Consider the following 26,726-nt stretch of genomic DNA (forward strand, 5'->3'; position numbering starts at 1 on the left):
GCTGAGAGTAAAGGGATCTATAGAACTCGGTAAAAATATCCAGTATTTGTTGGTCTGCCCATTGAGCGTCACCATTTCGATCTTTGATGGAAGTGATCTGCGTTCGGCCCAGTTCTCCCCTCAAAAGTGTCGCAAGCGTTTTCCCGGGTCTTTCTCCCTCTCCATATTTCCTGGCGGCCTGCGGCCGGCTGAAGTAATGAACTTCGCTGGTAGCTAGTGTGTTAAATACCTGGAGTTCATCTGAGATTTGGGCAAGAGTGGTGGGAGTGGTGGGGTCAGTTCCGGAGGAGCAACATTGCTCCAATCTTTTCAGCTTGGCCTCAGATCGCCCAGGTGCGGCTCTAATAGCTTTTTAACACCCCAGCGTCTCCCGGGAGATAGACATACCCCTAATGTAAGCCTTAAAGGCCTCCCATCTAACCGCGGCGGACGTGTCCTGAAGAGAGTGAAGTTCAAAGAACGACTCAATGTCAGCTAGTATCTCAGACTTAAACACAATGTCTTTTAGGGCTTCGGACTTAAAGCGCCAGGTGCAGAGTTTTGGAATGGGAGTTCCCAGTCCTAAGGACAGCGTAATTGGAGCGTGATCCGAAAATGTGCGGGGCAGAATGCATGTATCTTCCGCCCTACCCATGGCCTCTCTAGAGACCAAGAACAAATCTATCCTGGACGAGCTATCGTGTACAGAAGAGTAATGGGTGTATTCCCGCTGCTGGGGGTGAAGTGTTCTCCAGACGTCACAGATGTTGAGCGATTGCATGTGGCCATGCAGCCTGCGCGCCGCACCAGACAGAACTCTGGCAGCCTTGGCAGTTCTGTCCAGGACAGTGTCCAGAATAAGGTTCAGATCCCCCCCCATATGATCTGCACCCCTACGAAGCCCAACAGTATGGTAATGACAGTGTCAAAGAATTCCGGAGAATCTACGTTGGGACAGTAAGTGTTAACCAGCAGGTACTCTTTATTGACCAGTGTGAAGTGTAGTATAACATAACGACCTTCAGGGTCGACGTAGCTTTTATGGAGCACAAATTTGATTGATCTGTGAATCATTGTGAGAACGCCCCTAGATTGTGTGGAATAGGAGGTAAAGAACCTGGCAGGACCCCATGACGGGGCAACAGCCATCGGGATGAGTCCATTGGAATGTCTCTTGTAGAAGCAATATCTTGCAATTATGTCTGTTGGCATAGACCACGATCTTACGGGCCTTAGTGTGATCGCTCAGCCCCCGAATATTCCAGGACATTATGACAGTAGCCATTTCAGAGGTAGGCATCTACCCACACAGTACCCATACTTCAGTGAACATCCCAGATCCAGTGATGGCATGAGCTCCCAGAGTTGGAACAGCAAGTGGGCATGTGGCCCTTCAGCATGCGCGCCGCGAAGCCTCGTGTGCCTTTTTGAAAAATCACCCCTTTCCCACCCCCCACCAATCATCACTAACCATGGATCAGCAGTGTAAACATCGCCCACCCTTAACTGCGCACAGTTGGGCCGCCCACAACTCGCCCTAGGGCCCAACTGGGGCCAACACATACCAAAGGTTTGAGAAAAAACAGTGCAATCGCAATGGGGTGCGCCGTTGCCGTGCTCCAGCGCGCTTGGAGCCAAATGGCTCTGTTGCAAAACACAGTGCTGGCGGACACACGACGCAGGCACTCCCGCGAGGCGGGTAGTGGGGGACTGCGTACGAGCCCCTGCGGTTCCGAAACAACCCAGAACAGTTTCAACAGTCAAATAGTGTACATCCCCATGTCCCATATATGGGGAACGGGGCATATCGCAGAGAGATTAAAGACCTGCGTTTGAACAACAGGAAGACAGAAATCGAGGTAGGACAACAAAACAATGGAAGATTAGCTCTGTGGAGTGCCTCACTAACATGCCAATAAGGATGTGCGCACTAATGCTGTAGCTCGTAAGGACTGCAGGGACGTGATTCATCACAGGCGCAGAACGTTACAGTGAACAGAGCAACCTTACCAGTAACGCATTTGCAGATTAAGTTAACAAGTCCGATAAATGTCTACAATCCTTGCCATTCGCAATCAATTATCATTAACACAACCGTCTCCAGAGCCCTGAAGCGGTATTTGCATCTCGATGAATTTCACTGCCTCGTCAGGGACGGTGAAAAAGTACAGTTTGCCCTTATGGGTGAGTTTGAGTCGTGCAGGGAATAAGATGGAATATGGGACATTGCGTTCCTTGAGCATTCTCTTGACGCCGAGGAATTGACGTCTCTCCTGCTGCACCGCTACCGAAAAGTCTGGAAAGATTCCGATAGTGTGAGACTCCAGTCGCAGCTCCCCCTTCTCCCGTGACAGGCGAAGGATGAGGTTCCTGTCACGATAATTAAGAATCTTGGCTATAATGGGTCTGGGGCTATCGCTGGGTCGCGGGGAGAGGGCCCGGTGAGCCTGCTCCACCGTGAAATCAGGGGAGAGGTCCGGATCACCCAGCAAGTCCTTGAGTAGTTGTTCGACTGCGTCCTCCATGCGCCCCTTCAGGGCAGTTTCAGGGACCCCAGTGATGCGAAAGTTGTTTCTACGGGAGCGGGACTCCAAGTTGTCGCATTTTGCCTAAACGCTCTTCATGACGCGCGATAAGGTGGCCACAGTGTCCTGAAGTGCGTGTATCGCATCTTCATTAGTGGAGATCCGGTTTTCAGCTTCAGTAATTCTAGATCCAGCCTGGTCTAAACGGGCTTTGAGTGAGGCAACGTTTGCATTAATGTCGTCTAGCTTCTCATGAAAGGAGGCAGTTTTTAGCCATTGATTCCATCATGGCAGTGAGGTCTGGTGCCGCCACCCCCGGATTAGGGTCGTTGTCAAGTTCTTCCTGTGGGGGGCGACGTGTGGCCCACCTCAGGCCGAGGGACCGTTTTAGCAAATTTGCCCATGGCACCCCCTTTAGCAGATCCCTTGGAGCGACTCGACATGGCCGGAACCAGAGGGGGAGGTAGTAAGATGAAGGGAGCGGGCTCCGGTGGCGTTAGGGGCTGCCACAGGCTCGACGAGTCCAGCTAGTGAGTCAGGTATTGAGGAGACCCGGTGCGCGGGGAGTCCAACTATATAGCTCAGCCAAGATGGATCATCACATTCTCTATTGCGGTTCCCTCGGGGAGCGGTGTCAAATCCGGGGAGGTTGCAGCTCCAAAGCAATGTATGGCAGGACGGCAGAGGGAGATTCCAGCGGGAGAGGTACCCCCCATAGCCACGCGGCTGAAGTGTGGGCGATGGGGCGATCTGCCGTAGAGTGGCCGTGTCCCGGTGTTCCAGGGAACGGACCAAGCAATGCACACGCCACCAGGCAATGTCAAGGGAGAGGGTAGAAGAATCGCGGATGCATGTAGGGCCCAGGCGGAGCCACCCCCTCAGCTCCTCACCTGACCGGCACCGGATAGGCGCCAAGACAGAAATCCCTTAGAAAATGGACACACCATTTAGGTTCAGCCGGGTTACAGATCAGCAGCGATGCAGGAAACAGGCCGCGACAGTGGTCCCCACCAATCCGCACCAGACAGCTCAGCCCAGGCCCCTCACGACCGTAGACGGGCAGCCGACACACCACGGGCGGCCGCGGCCTCAGCCCTCAGCGAAAAGGACAGTCTGGCGGGGTCGGGGCAGGAATGGACCGGCCCACGAGTGTAGTGTGCCCCAAGGCGCCAGGGGCAGAGCAGCCATCAGCGAATCTGGCGGGAGGCACCCGATCAGGCCAAGATGAGGACAGGGCCCGGCGGAGGCCCAAGGGCAGCCCTCAGCAAGACACAGCAGGGCGAAGATCTCCGGCTCCGAGGGTCTGATTTCTCCCAGAATTCGACGTGCAGATCGTGCTCGTTGGCCTCGGTGCAGGGATCGTAGCAGGGACATAGAATCCAAAGCAGAGCCGAAGATGTCAACGGAAAAAAGGCGGCTGGGCACGGAGCTCTTACACTAGGCAGCCATTTAGCAGGCTGCACAATAGCGCCCCCCACTGAGTGGGATCTGAATGTGGTTTTGACCAGGCTCATGGGAGCTCCCTTTGAGCCTATGCATAAAGCAAGTCTGAAAGACCTGACTTATAAGACAGCCTTCCTAGTGGCTATCACTTCTATCAGAAGGGTTAGCGAACTACAGACTCTTTCTGTTTTAGACCCCTTTGTTACAGTCCCCAAAGATAAGGTAGTTCTACGCACACACCCCAGGTTTGCGCCGAAATTTATTTCAAAGTTCCATGTGAACCAGTCAATCAAACTACCCACGTTCTTCCAGAAACCTACTAACATGGCCGAAAGAAGCCTTCACACACTAGACGTGCGCAGGGCAGTCATGTTTTACATGGAAAGAACTAAACCACTGAGGAAGACTAAACAATTCTTTGTTTCAGTGGCAGCTGATAGAGAAGGGGATCCTGTCTCTAAATCAGCGATCTCAAGGTGGATTGTCAAATGCATCACACTGTTACACTCTTGCAAAGAGAGAACTGCCCTTCAAGCCTAGAGCACACTCTATTCGAGGCACTGGGGCATCCATAGTATTCATTGCAAATGTTCCCCTAGAGTCCATTTGCAAAGCGGTAACCTGGAGTTCTGTACACACCTTTACAAAACACTATTGCCTAGACATTCATTCTAGGCCTGATTCTCAGGTGGGACAAGCAGTACTAAGACATCTTTTCTCTACTGTTCCTTCTCACTACCCACCTCCAACTCTGGGTACTGCTCGCAAGTCTATGCACAGCATGTGATTCTAAGCAGATTAACAAGCATCAGAAGACATGCATTACTTACTGTAAAAGCATTTCTGATGATTGTATCTGCTTAGATTCACATGCGCCCTCCCTGTCTCCCCGTTCGGGGGTGGGGGGGAAGGAACATAGACTTCTTACTACTTTCTCTCTTATGTACTCACTCACTATAGCCTTGGGCTCCCTCATGGCAGAAAAAATACAATTGGAGGGACCTTGGCGCGTGAGGGATTTTGGGTACTGCACACCTCACAATTGGGATAGTGTTACAGACACGCCTATGCCGACGTCCCCTTTCGGTCCCCAAAAGACAATATGCAATACTCTGCGGTTACCACTGGATGTCGGACCATATGCACAGCATGTGAATCTAAGCAGATACAATCATCAGAAATGCATTTACGGTAAGTAATGCATGTCATACCTGACTTTCGACGAGACAAGGGTAGTGCTGAGGTTGCACCCCTCCTTCATGCTCAAGGTGCCGTCGGACTTCCATCTCAACAAACCCTTGGTGTTACCTGTTTTCTTCCTGTCGCTTTCCTCGCCGGCTGAGAGGACTTTGCACTCGCTGGATGTGGCTAGAGCCCTGAAGTTCTACGTGGACCGCACGAAGACCCTTCGGAAGATATCACAGCTATTTGTGAACTTTGGACCTGTGAACCAAGGGAAGGCCCTTTCAAAGGCTTCCATTTCCAGATGGCTCGCCGGCTGCATCATGCACTGTCACCGGTTGGCAAACCGATCGTTGCCCGGCCGTCCGAGAGCCCATTCATCCAGAGCGATCGCTGCTACCACAGCGTTCCTGTCTGGTGTGCCCCTTCTGAACATCTGCAGGGCTGCTACTTGGAGGTCGACGCACACCTTCACGAGATTCTACTGCGTCGACCGGGATTCCAGGGAGGAGTCCAGAGTCGGCCAGGCAGTGTGGCGCAACCTGTTCGCTTGAAGGTGAGCCTGGTGAGGAGGTAAGAGATGCTTAATATTGAGTTGTTGATATGCTTAATGTTGAGCCTTGCCACTTCCCGTGGTTGTGCATGTGTGTACTGCTATGCATTCTTGTATTCATGAGCATGTGAATCCATGCCAGACCCATGCTGGAGAACAACAGTTACAGGTAAGTAACTTGTTGCTTTCCTCATTTGATATTTCTGACCCTTGTAAGATAGATGTTAGCTGATGTATTTGTTTGGCATTCATGCTCCATCTATTTCTTCCATAATTGGTCACTAATTGTTGGTCTGAGTTGAGTATTTCCGCTTAATACTCTAGAGACCAATAAAGTTTTAAGACGTCATGATCACTATTGACAGTCGTAATTATAATGAACATTTCAATTTTATGCCAAATGTTGCGGGAGGTCCAAATATAGTCCAGTGTCTTGCTTGTAAAGAGGTTATGCCATGTCGGTTTAGGTGGCTGATCACTGTGTACATTCCCTTTCACCATCACAAGATCTCTTGAATCAATCACTTTTTCCCAATTACTTCGTCTACTGCTTGTTTTAAGGGGTTCTTTATCATTATTCTGCTCATGTGCTTTCACTCATTTAAACCATGAAAGATTCATATCTCCACAGATGATTATAGACAACTCCATAAGCTGTTTTTGGTATTTGTCCATTAAAGTCATTATAGAATGTATGAAGCTTTTTGATTAAATCTTTGCAGGGTTCCAGTAAACATTAATCAGGAGGAGATGTTGTACTTTTGGCACTCCACTTGAGAGACGTTGTAAGAGTGTACATTGAACGAAAATATTTGGGTTTTCGTTTTTAGTTCTTTCCCAGCTTGTTCCATTTTTTTATCATTGTCATCAATCCAGAATATGGCCGCCCTTGGGCGGTTTTTTTTGGCCGAGTTTTAAAATGTAGTATAGCCATCTTTCACAGGAGGATTTGGCAACCAGATGTTAGTCAAGTCTACTGGGAAATCATTAAATGTGAGAAGCCTCTCGTATCCAATAATATCAGCTTTGAGAGGTCTTCTTTTCCTTCCTGTGATAGCTATTTTTTTTTAGATGTCCCCACTTTTGAGTGGTATTTTGCTGTCTGAATCACAAATGTTGTATTTTGTTTTATAGTTGGAGCCATTTTTGAAATATTCAGCCGTTTACTTAGCTCGTCACATTTCTGTTCATTCATTAAAGCATTCAATTGTAAGTCGTTTTCAGCAGATTGGTTTGTATTTGCTTTGTTGTCTTCCTCTGATATTTCAAATCCGAGGAACAGAAGCACGGGAAGGCAATGTGTTGCAGGAGCGATTCCTCTGTATCAAAGAGCATTTCGTATAGTTGGTTATTTGGTTTCTGGAATGCAAATTGGCTCAACCATCCCATCTTGGACATCAAAGTCCCCAGCAGCAATGGCACCATAAAAAATCCTGACATCTGTATTAGGACTTGCTGACGATTTTGCGGTTTTCTTGTTTGCAGCGTTTGTATTGCACTGTTGTGGAGCGCAAAAGAAAGTCTTGACAGAAGGGCTGTGAGGAGCTGTTTTGCTGTGGCGGCACCGTGAATCAACGTGATTTATTTCATCATTGGATTGTTGCTGGTTTGAGCGAGCGAGTAGAGAGAAGCAGCATTTTCTCCCTTTCTTCACCCAGCTGCCCAACTGTCTGCACGAACATTTGCATGAACAATTGCTAAAGCTAAAGGTGAAAAGGACGCATTGTTTTAACCCTACGAGGTTCTCCTCCCCAGCGACGCGTGAGTCACGTGTCATCCAGCTGGGTTTATCAGAAACACCTGGTGCACCCTTGCATTGTAAGCTCTGTGGCAGAAGGGCTGTGAGGAGCTGTTTTGCTGTTTGGCGGCTTTGGCGTTTGGAGTAAAAGCGCAGCAGGTAAGCAGCTAATTATGGCCAAGGCCGGCCATTTCACACGCTCAAAACTAAAGAAAACTACACAGGTGACTGATAAATCATTGATTTCAGAGGGAAATCTGCATATTAGTGAGTGCAACTTGGAGGCATACAGTTGGTCGAGTCAAAAGCAAAAAAAATGCTGGCTGTGGACATACATATAGAACATACAATGCATACAATGAGCGACAGACCCCGAGCTTTCCCTTCATTAGCGCAATTAGCAAGTAAACACCTCTCAGGAACATCACCCTACATGTCTTTAACGTCTATAACAGGCATCGCAAGGAAAGGTGCGATAGCAGATTTAGATATGGGACATGAGCGAAACACAGATGGAAGAGATGGTGTTCAGACAAATGGAGCGACTCAAATGACGATGCAGGGAAAGAAAAGTCCAATACTAATAGCGCTCCATGCCTAAATCTAAACGAGATTCTACACGACGGCGAAAGAGGAAAAGAGATTGAAATCAACACAGCAATCTTTGACTCTCCATTCGATGTCAGACTTTGAGCTATTGCAACTAGAAGTCCCGTATTCACACAATGTAGCAAACTCAATGAGATTTACATACCCGCCCGTTGAAGGAAGAAACAAAGAGTTAAATGCGGGAAGAAACTTGAATGAATACTGTTCAGACTTTGGACAAACAAGTGATAATATGGATCCCTTAACAACAAACAAGGAACTGACCGAAGAAATAAATGGAAACATGGAAAACACAGGGTCAATGCATGCAAGAGGAAAATCAAGCTTGAGCAAGAACCAGCATGGCAAAAATAGCGACGAACGTGCAGTGTCAAATCGTAGTACGCCAAATAGCAGATTCGATTTTGCAGGTCGTGAGGCGCGATTAACAGAGCGCCTAAAAGCTGATTTTGGAGCTATTAAGACAGAACTAGCGGAGAGCTTCACAGACACCAACAAGAGCAAAGGCAGACATGTACGCTCTGAAACCCCTCAAACATATGCATTGACCAAAGATCTTTCAAATTCACAAACAAGCCCGGAAACACATGATCAGCCAGTGACTTTTGGAATTGACACAAACAAATTATTGTCTAGGATACAAATGTATGTCACTCCAGTAACTCTGCAAAATGATCAAATGCACTTTCATCGAGAGGAAAGAAAAGGAGCTAGAACCACTATGCACCCGATGGTAAGATGCTCAACGCCTGAGCCGGCAGTTCTGTCAGATGACCCTGGGCATATGCCGCGCTTGGCTACAGGAGAGCCACAGCGAGAGGGAAGAGGTGTGACAAGCGGGAGTAAAGATATCCAACAAAATGACTTGGAAAACGAACAGTCATTTAAATCAAATTTGTCAACCGCGCTGCAATACAAATTCACAACAAAGTATTGGCCGCGACTTCCTTGGCACTGATTCCATTCGTAAAACTTTACGAGTCACTCCATGAGGAATTACAAAATAACAGCACACAAATTGGTCATCTAAATGAAAAAATAGCAATGATGGAAAGTAAAAATGCGTCATTCAAACAAAAATTAGAATGAGACCTCTAAAGCAATATCCTGGCATGTCGAGTTAACTGAACAAACGAAGAAAGATAACATCAAAAAAAAAAACCTTCATGGAATCACTGCTAGGTTGTTTAATGCAAGTGAGATCAGATGCAAACAGCAAGGCCTCAGCATCCATAAGTACGCAGGTACTCCAAAAACATGTGGAAACGCAGGTTGCTGCAGGCAGCGATGGCGACAGCTCTATTACCATACCAGATGGAGAAGAGGCCTCAGTTTAAAACAAGTCACCCTATGGAGTCACAAGGTGCTAGGTCTCAAGAAAATGCTGAACCATCAATAGGACCAAACCAAATGGGTCAGGCGGGAACCAGTGTAACGACTTCTGCTATCACAAAGGAAACCGAGGCACCCTTGAACCCAGGAAATAGAAACATTGCGACAGGTTGTTTGGAAAATATTGGAAAGTCATCAGAAATACCTCACTGTTCCACAGATAAATTGACATATGGAATCTTTGGGGGCGCAGCAAAAAATATAACAAGCGAACCACAAACTTGTCAACCTAAGGGTGTCAAGTAGTGCCTTTCAAAAAAAAAAACTGAAAAAAAGAAAAATCTTGAAGCAGCAAAAAAACAAACGAGTGGCTCGAGAAAATGTATATGAAACTTGCCAACACCAATCAGTCTTTTCACAAAAGAGAAACAGGGACAACATAAAGTCCCGGATAAGGAAAAAAATCTTATTAATATTGTTGGTGTAACAGTCAAATCAAATACAAAAAATCCCAAAAAAAGAATGAGGCTGGACTCAGACAACGATTCTATTCAAACAGTACAATCTTCGGTGGACCTCTGCGATTTGTCCACATACTCTGATGACTTTGGAGATGGTAATATGTCTGAATCTCAAGAAACGGATGAAATGAGTCAGTTAAATACAAAGGAATCAAATGAAAGAACTGCGAAGCAAACTCCACCACAATCAATGGCTAAACCTGCAAAAAAAGGTGAATCCCAAAGACATATAGGACTTACAGCAAAGCAGAGAAATTTGCCTGAAATTAAAGAAAGTTCAGAGCGAGACATTGAGAGCAAGCGTCCTGTGACATTAAATCCAAAGCATACCCGAGCACAAACAAAAAAACAAACTATTTGTTGAGGAAAAACGACAGTCGAATGAAGCAAAAATGTTGCAAGGGAAAATACGGATTGAAAACATATTTCACGATGTAAATCTAAATAGAGGCAATGTAATTTGACTATTGCATTCAGTGCAAATACTAAAGACAGTGACCACAAAAGATATTGGCATAGTGGAATACATCTCTGAAGAACGAGTGGACCAAGTCTTACTACATATAAAATCAAAAGCAGTACGAAAGACCATTATGACAGAAAAAGACGAATTACTGTTCTTGGGATTTGAGATCTTGGAAGAACTATCTGTACTGAAAAGTCCTGCAGGTCAAAACAAGAAAACAAAAGAAAAAGAAATCGAGGAACAGCGTCAAAATACTCTAAGGAAACCGTTAAAAGCGGGTCACCCCTCTCCGCTACAAGTTAATAGAACGGAAACCAGAATGAGAAAGCATTAACTAGGCAAACATAATCAAGAAGGACCTGCAACATTGATATCATGGAACACGAGAGGGTTCCAACATTTACTTGATGATTTCCCAGTAGAGCTGACAGAAAACTTTGCAATATGCCTACAAGAGATTTGGCTGCGGATCCCACCCGTAAAAGATGGATACCTGACATTGCTTAATCCAGCAGAGAAAAATGCCCAGGGTCGCCCATTTTCAGGCTTAATCACAATGATGAAAAATGGAACCTCTTGGAAAGTATCTGGAAAAGAAAACCCAAATAGCTTTGTTCAGGCGATGCTAATTCTAAACCCAAATGGACAATACAGGAAAACACAATACTTGTTATAAATGAACACACATTGGAATCCAGCAAAGATCACAACCGAGCAGTTCATCCTATCAATAACGACCATAATAGACAAAAATCAAATGAAACATCAAGATTTATGGATTATCATATGTGGAGACATGAACCTATCATGGTTCAATGACGAAAAGAAGCTTATCTCAACGACAACTAAGGAAGCACAGAAAACCACTGCTAGGAGAACTCGATGCGACATTGAAATGGAGGCAAGAGATTGCGACATGGTCGATGGTCATGTAGCTGGTGATATGCCACTGAATTTTACCTGGCGAAATTTTGGTCATGAAAAAATCCTTTATTTCATATGGACATCTAAAAATCTATGGAATAAGATCCTACAGTTACGAATTATACAGACCGTACGTAGCGACCACGATGTCCTGTAAATGACATGGCCTCTAAGCCAGAAATCAGAAACACAGACCAGCAAACGAACATTGGAAATATATCAAGGGCGAAATCGTTTACGCCTGAAGGAGAAACAAATAAGTCTAACAGCTGAGTTTTACTCCTCATCGTACACAACACATGATTTAACAAATTATGTAGCTTTATTACCCTATCAGAACATGTTTGGAGACCGAATAAGACCTACAAATCGCCATTTCCAAGTTGAAAAACTCAAGAGCTGCAGGGCCTGACGGCATCTCCAACGTGATGCTAAAGTCGCATAAACAAGAATGGTCCATCTTTATATCCATGTTATTCAATAGAATTGCAAAGTTAAAGTTACTCCCAGCGTCTTGGACTGAGGCGATTGTGGTGCCAGTTTTCAAGAAGAGCAGTAGGGCTGATCCAGCCAACTATCGGCCGATTGCCCTTCTTGATACTATTGGAAAGATAATGGCCACATTCCTCCAACAAAAACTAACAACGTGGGCAAACAACAAAGGTATTTTAGACTGTCGACAGACAGGTTTTACAAAAGGCGTCGGAACGGAGATCAACCTGACATTGATTCATCTGTCGAAACTGGAAGCCCTAGAGAAGAGATCGAATCTATTTCTTGCCTTTGTGGACATGCAACAGGCCTTCGACACAATAAATCGTGAACTATTATGGAGGCCATTGATAAACTGGGGATGCCCAACAAGTATTCTACAATCAATAAAGGCCTTTCACTCAAATACATCTATTCGTGTTAGGATAAATGGAAACGGAGATCTATCTGAAGCGATGCCCATTGGCCGCTGCTCTGTTTAAGTTGTTTATCGCTGATATCACCGATGCGCTAACCAACATAAACTGTTTCTCTCCAAAAATAAATGGGCATCAAATCTGTTTCGTAACATACACAGATGATCTGGTTTTGATCGACTCTACTCAAATAGGGCTACAGCGACTCTTATCAGGTCTACAAAAATACATGGAGAAAAATGAGCTGCGAATCAATGTAAAAAAGACAAAAATTATGAAGTTCGCCCAGAAAAAGGAAAAATAAATCGAAATTTCAAGTGGAAGATCGACAATGAGGCAATTGAAGTGGTGTCTGTAATCCGCTATTTGGGAGTAATGGTAAACGGGTCGATTCGAGAAACAAACTGGATACAAACGTATGGAAACGTTTTCCCTACAAGGAGCGAGAATCCATACTCTATTTGGAAAGTTCAGTTTAATCCCTGTTCGCCAGTTTTACATGCAAAAAGTAGTTCCTGGTATCATCTTTGGAGCAGAAACAGGATGGCATTTAGACCATAAAATGTGGACACAATTGGAGGGAATTTTCTGGCGGCGAGTATTAAGACTACCTAAATATATATCAACTATTATAATTAGGCACAAACTTGCACTAGAAGAACTATATGGATCTGTCGTCTGGAAATCCCTTGTAATCTTAAGAAAAATGGAAATTGCCAACCCAGAACCAGCATACAAAATATTAGCGCCTAGAAAGAACATTGCGTACACTGGATTACTTGGGAAATGGACGCAAAAGTTAGAGGCAGTTTTGAAAGCGGCCGACATCCAGATGAAAACGCTGTTAGAACAACCTCAAAATGCAAAAAATAAAATAAAACAGTGGTTTTGGATTCAAAACTTGTCCAAATATAATAAACTACCAACTGCTCTGGAACTTGGACCTTTAATGAATCAGCTGGATAACATGCCTCAATATTTGCAAAAATTCCTGTTTTGTCACCATCGCAATGGGTTTCTAAGATTGCGTCTGAATGCTTATAAAAGGAAGCAAATGCTAGTAGTACGTCACATGGAGACATCAAATGACAACGTATGTAGATTCTGTATGGTCAGCACAGAATCACTCAAACGCTTAACAGAATGCATTGCACTAAAGAGTCAAAGGTCTACCCACCTGATTCAATTTGTTCCAGTAGGTGGAAACATGGACAAATGGTGGCTCAGGATCTTAGGCGGAAGTTCTGTGCATCTGACATGTTCTGTAATAAACTTTCTGGACAATATTTTAGAGCAATCATGAAATGAAAAGAACTAACTATTCTACATTTGCTGAATAGCTCAAGTCCCCACTGTGATTAATATTTGGCTTTTTAGTGTAAATATTGAAAATATAGTCCTGCATTCGAGGCCTTGAATTGTTAAGGAAGAAAATGTTTTAATTGAAAATGACAAGAAATCTGTTGTGGCAAAAGTTGGAGTAAACTAAAAGTTACAAAAAACAAAACAAAAACTTTTCTCTCGCTGCCAGCAGCGTTTTTCGTACTGCCTGTGATTTTATATGTAATGAGACCCTGTCAGCACATTCCTCAGTGATATACTCGACTATATATACATCATTGGTGGTTACTGTATGAAGAGCTGGGACCGTATGCAATAGCCGCATAACATTTCCTCTATTGAGGTTTTCTTCATTGTCATCCACACGTTTTCGATTTGAAGTTTCCAAGATAATGCCTTTGACTCAGTTATGTCTTGTTTTATAGGTTGAAGATTTTGTTTGTCTCTGTGCTAAGGTTAACTTTCGGATTTAAATTGGTTAACGTCGGGTTTGAAATCACCATCTTTTGCGTTAGCACGTTCTTATTTTCCTGTTTAATGGCATTCCCTGGCTTATTCGTACTCTCCAATCTTGTATGATTCTTATTCTCTTGATGGATGTCTACCCTCTTTGATTGTGTTGCTTTCTCCAAAGCAGGCATATATCAAAGTCTCAGTAATTGAGGTACATTCAGTCAATGCTTCATTTCGTTTGGGACCGCTGGCATTATCCAAGTCTATCGAATAACTTGACATATTACATAGGTCCACTGAAGAGGCAGTTGAATCAGTTGAAATGTCATTAAGTTCTACTCTTGGATGGTTTTTTTGATTTTTCGGCTTTATTTCAACTGACACCTCCAGAGATTTGCTCTTTCCTGCGCCTTGTTTGCAGTGTTTTAGTGGATCAAGCTTCTCAAGTGAGAACAGACTTGGTTTTGTTGGCGTTGACAAATTCCTTATGTATTTTTTTTGACGACTGGAATTTTCAGTTTCTTTGGATCAAGTATTTTTTTCTTTTTGTGTTTATCAGTTGATCTTTTCTGACATTTTTGCTTGATTATTGAAGTCGCAGGGTTGTGGAAAGCTTTGGCTGTTTGTTGAATATACCAAAAGTTGCCTTTGCAGTGGATCCTGGAAGATCATCATTGAAGATTTGGGCAACTGCCTCGATATCCACGACTTCCTTTGCAATGTTTTTTTGAGCCTCCACAACATTTTCCATGTGAGATTTTAATTTCTCAGTTTCTGCCAGATTGACAATTGTCATTGGTTCCACTTGGGTATTTTTGATTTCTTCAGCTTGTGGAATGTTAGGTACTGAGGCCCTTTCTTCCTCTGTCGCAGTATGGGCGACTTGAGTTTTTGCACTTTTCCATTTCATTACATTTGATTAATGTTGGAGTGTGTGATGTTAAATGTATAAAACTACTTTCCTGGCTTTGGCATTTTTTTGGATGTTGCAGGTCCTCGGCTTGATAGCCCTGATTTTTGGTTGACAGGTATATATCATGCTTTGTCAACATAATGTGTTTTAAACAGCTCAAAACAGCCTCCATTAAAGTTTTTTTTTATCATTGTTGTCTCTTGATGCCAAATCACTCAACCTGTTTTTCCAGGCAGTGTTTTTTTCCGCCTCATTGTCAAGCCGTTTTTGGAGCAATTAATTTAGGGTTTCCATTTTCGTTAATTTTTCAGATACTATCCCCATTATTGTTCCATTGGTATTTACTGCTTCATTTAAGGACTCATACAATTTTACAAAAGGGATTAGTGCCAATGATGATGATGCTGCTAATACATTGTTGTGAATTTGTATTGCGGCTGCAACTGACAAATTTGCTTTATGTGCATTGTCGTACTTTATTGTTTCCTTGTTTTTTTAGTTCCTGATAGTCTTTGCTCATTTCTGCTTTCCGCACATATTTCAGAGGTTTCAATTATCAGGTTTTTATTTTCACCCATTTATTGTCAGTCTTTTGATGCATTACACTTGATTAGTTCGGGTTTATTCGTTCATTTAAATAGCCAATAGAAGGAGTGCTGGTTCGTTCTGCTCGCGGTTCTTTACTTCCATGGAGAGAGTGGGTTGGTGTTGTCTCAGTTCGCGAGTCGGAGAATCTCTCCTTTGTTTTGTTCATTTTCGAAAAGCTCTCTGAGCTTATCTTTCATCAACTCAAAATCGGCTTTTAGCCGCTCTTAGTCTGGCCTCACGTCCTGCTAATTCGAACCCTTTTGATGTCAGATTTACATTTTCTGCTGAATAACCAGAAGTTGTGCAGTCTTTGACATGTTGTACCTCATGTATTGGATGTAAGTTCATGTTTCCTGTATTTTGAAATTGCAATTTTCCTTTCAAGCCGTTACATTCATTCGTACTTGAAAGTACATTGACATTCGTAGGTACGTTTTTTTTCATATTGACTCTGTTCATAATTCCTTTTCGTTTCCTGCCTAGTTGGAAAAGTTAATTTGTACATGCTAGAGTCAATAGGCACACAAGGGACTTCTGTTTCTAATAACTCTGTCAGTTACATCAAACGGCGATTGAAAGGCGGTGTTGTTTATTTCGATCGCTAGTGAATTCACAACATGATTTGTTTCGTGCTGTTTTCCTATCGGCGTGCAATCGCCTACATTGGCACCTCCTTGGGCAGCGACCTCTGTCCCTACCCGTGGAGTACCTCGAGCGGCGTCTGCATTGCTTTCAACAGTCAAATCATTAGCGGTATTAGGTTCTTTTTGCTCGTTTATTTTTGCCATCGCCAAGACTGCCAGTCGTGGCACTGTTACTAGATTCAGTCCACGGCAGTGATCTCTAGACCAATCATACCCCACCAGGTCACAGGTTGAGTTTTTCTCGTTGGGTTCATCTTGTGATCGTGATGTATAAGTTTTATGAGAAATGGCACGAAATTACTTTTTTTGCCGCGTCAAAGGCCCCTCATCAGCCATTTCTTGGGCTACCGCTGTTGCGCTTACCTGCTTTCTGCAGCGGACTGCTGCAGACTGAACTCTGCGCCCGAACTCTGCGCGTGCCTGGAGTTTTTGAAGGGTGTGGACTTTCAAAATGTTAAAAGGCCAGTCCAACAGGAAAAATCACAGTATCAGAACGCCAAACACTCGCTGCAGCTCCTCTCACAATGGTCTCTGCTGCAGACTGAACTCTGCGCCCGAACTCCGCAATCGACCTAACGTGGCTCCACGAAGCTGCTGGCAGTGCACTTGATGCTGGTCCAAATACCGTATATACAAGTATTCAAATAAACTTTCACACAAGGTTTCTTGATTAAACAATTAATTTATGTAACAGTCCATTTGAGTAAGTCTTCTTCAGAAGGGGCAATATAATAGTAACACACAAATCCACTCCAAAAATACACACTCTTAATATTTCTAAATCCGCAAGTGCCCATTTGGGATGGCACACAGACACTTCCTACACCCTAAGGTGACTTTAGTAACTAGGACACTGCAGACATTAATATACCACTGTTGGCATTTAGAAACAGACTTAGGAGTATGTCAAAGAAAAGGGGTTCTTAGAACAGAACAAGAGATCACACAAATATTATGAAGCAGGTAAGTACTTTTGGTATCCCCCAATGCAAAGTTAGTTAACCCCTTCCTGGAAGGAAGACAAAACACAGTCGGCGGGAAGAAGTCATTCAGGGAGCCTGGTTAGGCCAAAGTCAATTGGGCAAAAGTCTAGGTGAGCTGAATCACTTCTTGCAGGCAAGTAAAAGTCTTGCACATGGTTTTAGAAGTCTTTGTAGAAAAGAAGAAATCAAAGCAGGGCCACAAGCTGATTAGGCTTGTGAAGTAAAGAAGCTGTTAGCAACTCTACAGGGCAACCAAGACAAGTCTCAGCAAAGAACAAGTAAGGTTACACAAGGTAAGTTCTCTTAGACTGTACATTACCTTTGGTTAGAGGAAAAGGGCTTAAATACCTTCTCTTGGATAAACTACTGTTTCCAAGAGCAGTAAAGTGAAATTGACTTTACTTACCATTGTAACTTTCTAGACCCAGCATACCCTGTCTTACAATAGAGTGCTGGAGGGGTTACCTAGTATCCCCTTTGTCTAGTTTCTCATGTAACATTGTTTGTTACCCTTTTCTCACTAAATGGCTGGTGACAGTGGTTTCGTTTGAACTACCAAGTTGTGCCTTTACCGCGGGCTGCGTTCGCAGCTACAGTAAAGCACCCACGGGAACCACCTTTGTCCAAGGGCCCCCGGTCTAATTTTTTTCCCATTTCTTTTTGGAAAGGTCCTTCTTGAGATTTGCTCTGCGCGCCGAAACAGGTTTGGTCTCTTTGTTCATTTCGCCTTTGGCGGGATTCACGAGTGAAACCCGCCTCTGGCGCTGGAGTGTCTGGGGTAGGCTGGAAGTGAGGGAGGTGCCTGAAACTCCCTGTGCTTAGTCTCCTAGGAGACCCAAATGCACTCTGTGATGATTGGCCAGCTGACTGTCCGGCAAGGACAGCCACCCTGCTGGGTGACTGACGGCTAGGCTGGAATGAATGGGAGAGAAGTGAATAAAAGGCGAGTATTTTGGCTTGGAAGGCATTGTCGACCACTGGACGAAGGAACCGAAGAAGAACTTGAAAAGGATGCCTGCTGCAACTCCTGGACCGTTGGTTTGCCCGGTGAAGCCCTGCTGCAGTGCCGAAACGCCAAGTTTGCATCGACAGAGAAGCCCCTGCAAGGACAACTTCTCCCCTTGAGTTGGTAGGTCCAATCAACTCCTATTTACTATAGATAGAAATATGTACGTTAGCATGCACCAAACTTAGATGGAGTTCTTAACTTTAGCCTGCATCACATCTACATGGAAGTGTGAGTGTTAGCTTGTACCACACTTAGATGGAACTCATAACTTTAGCCTGCATCGCGTCTGGGTGGAAGTGTGAATGTTGGCATGTGCCACACTTGGATGGAGTCGTGGTCACTGGCCTGCGTCGCATCTGGATGCGATATTGAAGATTAGCGAGTGCCACATCCAGATGGAATAGTAAATGATAGCAAGCGTCACACATAGACATAATTGAAAGAACAGCAATGCCAATTAACCGATCCACTAACAGCGTCACCCCTCTGCAGACACCTCTCGAACTCCAACCAAACACAGCCACAAGCCTACTACACTACAATCTGCACAAACTTCACCGCAACAACAAAACAAACTACACATAGACTTGCACAACAGCACACGACGACTACTGACTGAAAAACACCCCAAGCCCAGCCAATGGACCCTCCGGGCTGAGGCTGCCAACAGCACATCACTGCTCTCTTGCACTTTTCCAGCTTATTCCCACTAACTCTCCCCCCGACCCCTTCCCTTTTTCCGAGCCGCCAGAGTGCCAGGGGACCACTCTGGTGGTGCGCAGTACAAATATCCTTTAACATTAACTGTTAGGAATTATTACATTATAAAACCTAGGAAAAGTCTGCAGAAAATTAAGTGAAACAGGAATGTTATTCAGAAACCGTTGAAATTCAAGGTAATATTGTGAAAGCAAAAGAAACTTTTACCCATCCTTCTTAAATATGGGCGAGAAAAGTTAAAAAGTACTTCCCTGCTAAGGTGAGAAGGACCAGTGCCCTTACACATTCCAAGTACGAAGAAGAAACCTTTGTTGGGAGTCAAGAGTATTTAGAAGTAGAGAAACAAGTAGTCGAAAAGCCATCGGATGAGTAAAATGTTCTGGTGATGAAAGGTAAATACCAGAGATTAGTCGTCCTCTCCCAATCCTTCCAATCTAAAGAAAGCTTAAAGGTAGGGGATCTTTGCCAGATCTCCACTGATTGCGACCAGGCAGGGGCGAGGTAGGGCAGGACTTTGCCCTGTCCAACCCTATGGTGGGGATGGGGGTGTAAACCGCTTTGCATGCTTGTTCCCCCTTACTACAATTCCCCTAGAAACCACCCTTATTGGTCAAGGTTTCGCAAGGACAACTTACATCTGTAATTGGTTTGATTGCAGGGGGACCAGGGGTTGTGGGCGTTGAGGTTTTTGGCATCAGGATTGGGTCCAGGTAGGTGACTTTTCTGAACTCTACTATGGTTCTGATGCTTCCTTGGTCGAAGACCAAGGCACCCGCCCGAGATGCAGACCACCATGAGTCACACGAGGACAGGAGACCCCCAGGACACGATGCGCTGTGAAGAACACTGCATTCAGGCTGCGGCAGGAGACTCCCATGGTGAATACAAAGAAACTGCTCCCTCTTCGAGATAAAAAGCAGCAGCTACTGGAGTCCTAGAGTCAAGCTGAACTGCAAATTTCTAAAGCAAAACTTGGAAGGATGACGTATGAACAGTAGAGGTTTTGGACGGAACTGGTCAGCTCAAAGGATGGTTGCAGGACACGTCCAAAGGCTACCGGAAGGCAGCATCTGCATACAGTGGTCTAGGCTGGTTGGACTCACTATAACACATGATTCGAAGCACTGGTCTTCAGGAGATTTGTCCAGAGAGGCAGGACTTGGCTGCAGGCAATTTTGGATGTCTTCAACAGTTGTCCTCTGGTCTTCAGTTTTTCGCAGTAGGCTTGGCTCCAAGAAGCAATCCGATGAATGGCTGCAGGACGACTCAGTTCACCCTAAATTTGAGCCAGGGTTTCCCTCCATTGAAAAGGATCTGAACCATTTAAACTGGCAAGGGCTGTCCAATCCTGGACTGCCTCTTGGCGCGCATCTACCCAGCAAGGGACATACCCCAGGCGAGAGTTTGGATTGGTACCAGGAAATTCCAGCCCCCACATCCGGCCAGATGCTCACACTGTCACTTTGCCCGGGAAAGTCGAGGCTTTGCTTGGAAGAGGGTTTTTATATGGCATAACCTGAACTTGCAGAGCAGAAAGACCAAAACGCATGTCATGGCCATTTTGAGTATGTGGTAAAATGCAAAAGTTTGTTTGTGAAAACACAAACATTGAGCCTCGGCTTAACTTCAAAAATCAGGACAGGAAACAAACAATAGCAAAAAGGTGCAGGGAGTCCATTGAAGTCAATGGAGGGAAAGCTGTGAAACAGAAAATCATTCCTCCTAAGGGTCAGGGTGTTGAACAATATATTATTATACTGTAGGTCTGTTGCCACACTGACCTCCTGAACGATGTGGCTTGGCTGTGCTCCCAACAGTGCTATAGATGAGCTGCAGAACCTCTAAATTGAATCAAAAGCTTAAATTGGTCAGGGTGGTTATTTTGGGCCTTGAACACATGCCTTAGGAAATCGCGCCTGTCACTGGTGCTAACCCATGCAGAGATGTGTGGGCTAAATGATTTTGGAGCCCCATTGCTTTTGGGCCTCTAACATTAATCGTGTTCTGTCAGTGTACCAGGCCCATATAAACCTGAGGTATAAATTAATAAGTGGCAATATGTTACATTACATTTTTCTTAATGTTTTACATTAGTTGAAGATGCAAGTTGCTCATAGTAATGAGAACATCCAGTGGCTCCATTGGCCAACTAGGGAAATATTGGAACAGGTTTTTGCTATCTTGAGTATAGAATGGGAATGGAGGTATATTAAAGCCGACGACCGGCCTGCAAATCTATTCATGTAATGCACAGATGGGCATGGTATGTGTATGTGAGCTTTGTGCCCGACATGCATGTAACATGACAATTTGACATAAAATGTGTCTTATTCTCTATTTCTAGAAATCCTTCTGTGATGACGTGATGCACATTATTCAACAACAGATTAATGAGGAAAGCAAATTCATGAAAACTCGTGTTGGCATCCTCTCCCAAACCCTCTTCTTGCAGGTAAGGCCCAGAACCAATTAATACAGTAATAATAGTGGAACTGTTTTTTTGCCGTTATGTAGCAGTGGCCATTCTGGCCCTGTCTGCTAGCAGATTGTCCCCAGGAGAAATTGCTGGGAAATAGACCATGTGATTATTACTGCTGGATTTGGATAAGTAGAAATTGCGTAGATAAGGTGTCTTTATTCAAGAAAATAAAAGTATTTCTGAGTCAGGCAGTGCGTTTGTGGATGAGTGGTGGTAATTATATATGTTTATTTCGGAAACAAACCATAGGATCCATAAAAACAGATTACAAAAATAACAGCATCACATTTAAAAACATTTACTTACTCAATGGAATCCCTAGAATACTGTTAAAAATGTTCCACTCTAACTCATAAATATTTAATTCGATGTTTCCTGGTAATCAGTGCTTTCCTCAAAAAGGACAAAGTGCCCACCCAACATGGGGTGATTCTGCCCACAGCAAGTAGGTCAGAACTGTTTGATACTGAACAAACCCCTTCTCTCTCAGCAGTAGTTTGAGTGTGGATCCTCTAAATCTCACTGGTCAAAAAAATAAGTGGGACAGAGCCTCCCTGGGTGCATCACACAAAAGGTATGATTGATTAGACATGTCTCATTCTGCACCTTACTGATGGGGAGAAGAAAGGGGCTGAGGCGAATGAGCAAGAGTAATGTACATTGGTATAATAATGGACAAATGCCCAGGTTATGAAGGTGACGACGGAAAAGACTGAGCAAGATGGAGGAGGCACCCTGATAACTGGGGTAGGGCCCTTCTGCTCCCTCCTTCTCCCTGGGTAAGGGGAGGGCTAAGCCTAAACGCGCCAAAAGTGCTGGAAAGCCAGGGAAAGGGCTACAAAAAAAGGGGTGGGCAAAACCCCATATAAGCAGGGGCGCTGGCTGCACAGGCTACAGCCTGCAGCAAGGACGCCCGCACAGATTCTTCAGCTTCTTTGGTCAGTCTGTGTTTTGGCGCCTTTTCTGCAGCACCAACAAAGGACACTATTTGCCCAGTCAATCTTCTATTCCTGGAGTCCTGCACTCTGGTGAGGGGACTTGGATGAGTCGGATTGTGTCTCTGGAGTTCACTTGGAGTTCAGCAGAGACTGGGACAGATTTGGCCTTGGTAAGACGATGCACTACGATTGGGTGGGCGGTCTTTTAGTATTCATGGTCTGCAGCTCTGGAAAGGCACAGCACCTCGGGAGATGGCTCAGATTGAAGTTCATCTCAGGGCTGGTTGGCCCCACCAGCCAAAGGGAAGCAGTTGTGCTCTTCGGAGCTCCTGTCTCGCTAGAAAAGTGTCAGGATAGCAGTTGTCGCTTCATGGTTTTGCAAAGGGTCTTCAGGCGTCTCTGGTAGTCGTCGTCTTTGGTTACTTCATTATCCAGTGGTCAACTTGCCTTTCACCTCAGGAACGTCACCTTTTATTCCTTTTCAGCAAACTCCTCTGCAATCTCGCTCAGCAGTTTACAGAAAGGGGCCAATAAGGCCTGCCAGACCTCCAGCGCACACTGGTTTCATTCAGACACTCAAGCTGCTAAAGGACAGAGGAGTGAAAAACTCCTCCCCCACTTCCTGCCGGCCCAGGGACACTGGAGTCTAGGCGGGGACACCCAAGGGATCCCGCCAGAATGGTTGTAGAAGGGCTAGTAAAGAACAAACAAGCTAGAAACGGCAAAAAACAGAAAGGAGCCACCATGTTAGTACATTGGTAGCCCTATTGTGCACAACCAAGACTGTGAATATAGTCTGCGGTAAACAAAATAGCTCAAAAGTTGGTAGAACATGTCCACTACCATCAGCCATAACTAGATGGTTGTCTGTGACTAAAAATAAAAACCTGAAGGTGGTAAGTGATTTTAAATATTTGGGAAGTTATAGCTACTTGGGCAAATCAAAATTGGCAGTTTACATAGAGAAAAAGGGTGATATTTTGAGCATCCGCTTCCCACTTGACAGTTTTATTGTCGATTTGGAAGATACTCAGTATTACCTATGATTACATTTTATAGACAAACTGGTACCCAGAATAATCTTTGGCGCTGAGACTCCTACTGCGGATAATACCCTGGTCTAAGTTAAACGCTCTCCTGTGGAGAAAGGTGCTTTGGTTACCAAGTTTGGTACCAATGGCGGGTATAGATATTGATTTTTTATTTGTATCGCTCTCGTACACAGTGTTTCAGAGCACAGCAAGGGAGGGGAACAAGGGAGAACAAAAACAAGAATGTTATTAGGCCCAGTGAAATTGAGAATGCGCATGGGAGAGGGAAAGGGGGAAGTGCATGGGGGTGGGGGGAAGAAGTGAAAAGTGCTGAGCAAGGAAAAAAGAACAGATACATAATAAATAATAAAGGCAACAAACAGTGGTAGTGCAGACAGCAAGTGCTGGGTTTAGGGCAGCAGACAGGGTATGTCTGGTAAGTGCAGGAAGAGAAAAGGGGACAGACTGTATGGGTACAGATTACAGACCCCAGTGCAAAGGGTGGCCCGGAGGCAGTGCGGGAGGGTGGCAGAGTGAGCAGGTACCTGGGCCAAGAAGATGGAGGGTAGGCCAGGTGCTTAGTGCCGAGGGAGAACAGATCAGCAGGGGAGAGGCGGGGCGAAGGCAGATGCAAAGAGGAAGGTCTTGAGGTGCTGCCGGAACCGGATATGGTTCTCCTCCAGTTTCCAAGTAGCCTGGAGGCTGTTCCAGAGGGAGATCTCAGCCGAAGACAGATCCACCCCCAGCTTGTTTCTTTTAAAAATGACTGATCCTGAGGGAGTTGGGTAGAGGAGCGAAGTGTTCGAGAGGGGAGGTATTTGCAGAGGGTAAAGGTATATTGGACCCAGGCTCCAGAAAGCTGTGTGGACAATGCAGAGGGTTTGAATTTAATCCTTGCATCCACTGGTAGCTAATGGAGAGATTTCAGGGCTGGAGAGATACGATCCCAGGGTTCCTAGTGATAGCCTCGACATCCAAAGCATCAACAAACCATAGCATAGAAGAAAAAGCATATATGGGCCATGCAAATAGCTTCTCTTAAGTCCTCAAATTGTCTATTCATTTCGTCAGTCCATTCCAATTTACTTTTAAGTCCTCTGTTCTTCAATGAGACTTTGTAACAGTGGCCTTGTGTGGACTCCGTAATCTAGGATCCATGCCCTAGAATAATTACATGAGCCCAAAAATCGTTGCCTTTCCTTGACATTACTGGGCCTAAGGGTGCATTTCCTTGACATTACTAGGTCTAGGGGTGGCGCGTACTGCAGCCGCCCTAGCTGGTAATATTTCTTTACCATTTGCAGAAATAAGTTGCCCCAAGTATAGTCCCTCCTGTTGGCAGAATTGTAGCTTCTTTTTATCTGCATTGTACCTTTTGTGAGCCAGCAATTGCAATAATGCAACAGAATCCCTCCTGCACTGATGTTCATACTCACTACATACCAACAGATTATCCACATAATGGATGATTGTGCATCTCTCAGTAACCCAACATCATGTGGATTAACAGTCCATAATTGCGCTGGCACATGTCGCATGTCCTCCTCAAAAAATAGACAATGTCACCACTGCCATCAGGGGCCACTGTACCTTCCTATACTGCACCATGATATCACAGGGGATGCAGATTTCCAAAATCTCCCATTTTGTTCACTTCTCAAATAACTCCTCATCGGTCATTTGCTTCACTTTTACTGTCGGGTATACGCGTCTATACATAATACTGTGCGACACTCGCACCCATCCTGATCTGTTCCAATCCGGACTTCTCTTTTGTCTGACACTACTAGTCCTTAAAAATCTAATCGCAATATTCCCCCTGCCACCATCTCGGTTGGCACCATGAGTCGGAAAATATATTCTGTGGGCACTCCAACACTTTGTCGCAATTTGAGGCACTGCTTTTGCTAATATCTTGATACCATAGACAAATATGTCTGGGACCAAAAGAACCACACAGACTACTGACTCCCTTGCCATTACATTTATTATTACCATTGCTCGAGCTACACACATCCCTGGAGTGGCACACACTACCCCTTGATCTGTGAAAGAAAGTTATATTTAGTTTACTGAGCAGATCCCTACCCAACAAGTTCACAGGGGAACTCTCTGAATATAACAAAGGGGCTTGTACTACTGTCCCTCCCACTTTTATATCCAGCTTCTCAGTGTATGGAACCGTAGCAATGGCCCCAGAGAATCTCTACGTGTCAAGAGTTTTACCTGATAATGGAACGTTCCCCTCCATAATGCATGAATTAATTGCACCTGAATATACCGTACATATAAATTGCTTGTTTCCTATTTCCGCCTCCACCAAGGGCTCCTCTTCTGGGTGTGTGTCAATCGGATTGGACACGCAAGTGCTCTCTGTGTGCTATCCTAATCATGCATTTGTACCGGGAATGAAAAAGGACCGCCCCCGCTATTGTAACTCCTTGAAATGGGTCGCCTGTTCCCCTTTTCATCCTGTTGAACTGTTCCCTCACCCTGCTGTGATTGTTGCCCAATGCCTGTCATCCCCATAAGAGAACTGATGTTGACCCACCTCACCCAAATTGCTGTTGTCCTATTCCTTTAGGCCCTTGGAATCCCTGCCGTGGAGGTGATGGCCCATAATTAAATCCCATCCCAGGCCTGTTTCTTCATTCCCTTGCGAAATGCCCCCATCTCCCACAATACCAGCACTATGATGTTCCCAATCCTCCTCCCGGGGCCCTATCCCCCTCAAAGCCTCCTGCTCTTGCTCCTTGAAATCCTCCTCTTCCCCTTGGTGCTCCTTCATACGTCCACTGTGGTTTGGGATACTGTCCCCCCCCACCCCATTGTCCCTAACCTCCTTCACCCCATAGTGCAGTAATTGTGGCATGCACAATTTGTTGAGTCTCCTGTCCTTTCCCCCTGAACCGGTGCCATCACTGGTGCTTGGACGACAACCTTATTTAGTTTCTTTTCCACTAGTTTTGCCTCGTCAGTTTGTCGCTTCTGGGCTGTCTCCCTGTCCAGCTCATTGATTCTCTTAGAATGGTGGCCTATTATACTTTGTAGCTCTGCCCATCCTTTGACTTCAATTCCCACAATTTTATCTAGTGCCTTCTGGACCTCTTTTGGTAATCCCCTCTATATGATAAAATTGAAAAAAGTTACTGGGTGGTCCCATTGCGCCCCCCTGTCTCAACTCTCCACATTTCCTGTAACTTAAGAATAAACCGAACTCTGTCCTCATCACCCATTGTACATTAGATTAAAGAATGTAAGTCAGAGGTATCTGGGTACATCCTTCATAGGCATCCCATACCCTTGCCCTTATCTCAGAAAAGGCTGCTCCATCATGTTCATTATCTGCAAGACTTTCCCCAGAACACCCAGCCCTTGCCCATACGTCCCTAGCCTGGTCCCCAACTATGGTGACCAGTAAACTCTTATGGTCTCCTAGTTCTAAGG

General features: G+C 44.9%; 1 protein-coding gene across 4 annotated transcripts in view; it reads left to right on the forward strand.

Annotated features, from left to right (window-relative positions):
- KMT2B (lysine methyltransferase 2B) overlaps positions 1–26,726 on the forward strand; it is a 1,990,704-nt gene that overhangs the window by 990,664 nt on the left and 973,314 nt on the right. For all 4 annotated transcript variants that reach the window (XM_069604859.1, XM_069604860.1, XM_069604861.1 and 1 more), the window contains one exon: positions 21,176–21,283. In XM_069604859.1, coding sequence (XP_069460960.1) covers positions 21,176–21,283 — 108 coding nt within the window. The remainder of the gene's footprint in view (positions 1–21,175; positions 21,284–26,726) is intronic.

This window comes from Ambystoma mexicanum, chromosome 1p, assembly GCF_040938575.1.
Source record: "Ambystoma mexicanum isolate Mex_15411 chromosome 1p, UKY_AmexF1_1, whole genome shotgun sequence".
NCBI classification, from domain to species: domain Eukaryota; kingdom Metazoa; phylum Chordata; class Amphibia; order Caudata; family Ambystomatidae; genus Ambystoma; species Ambystoma mexicanum.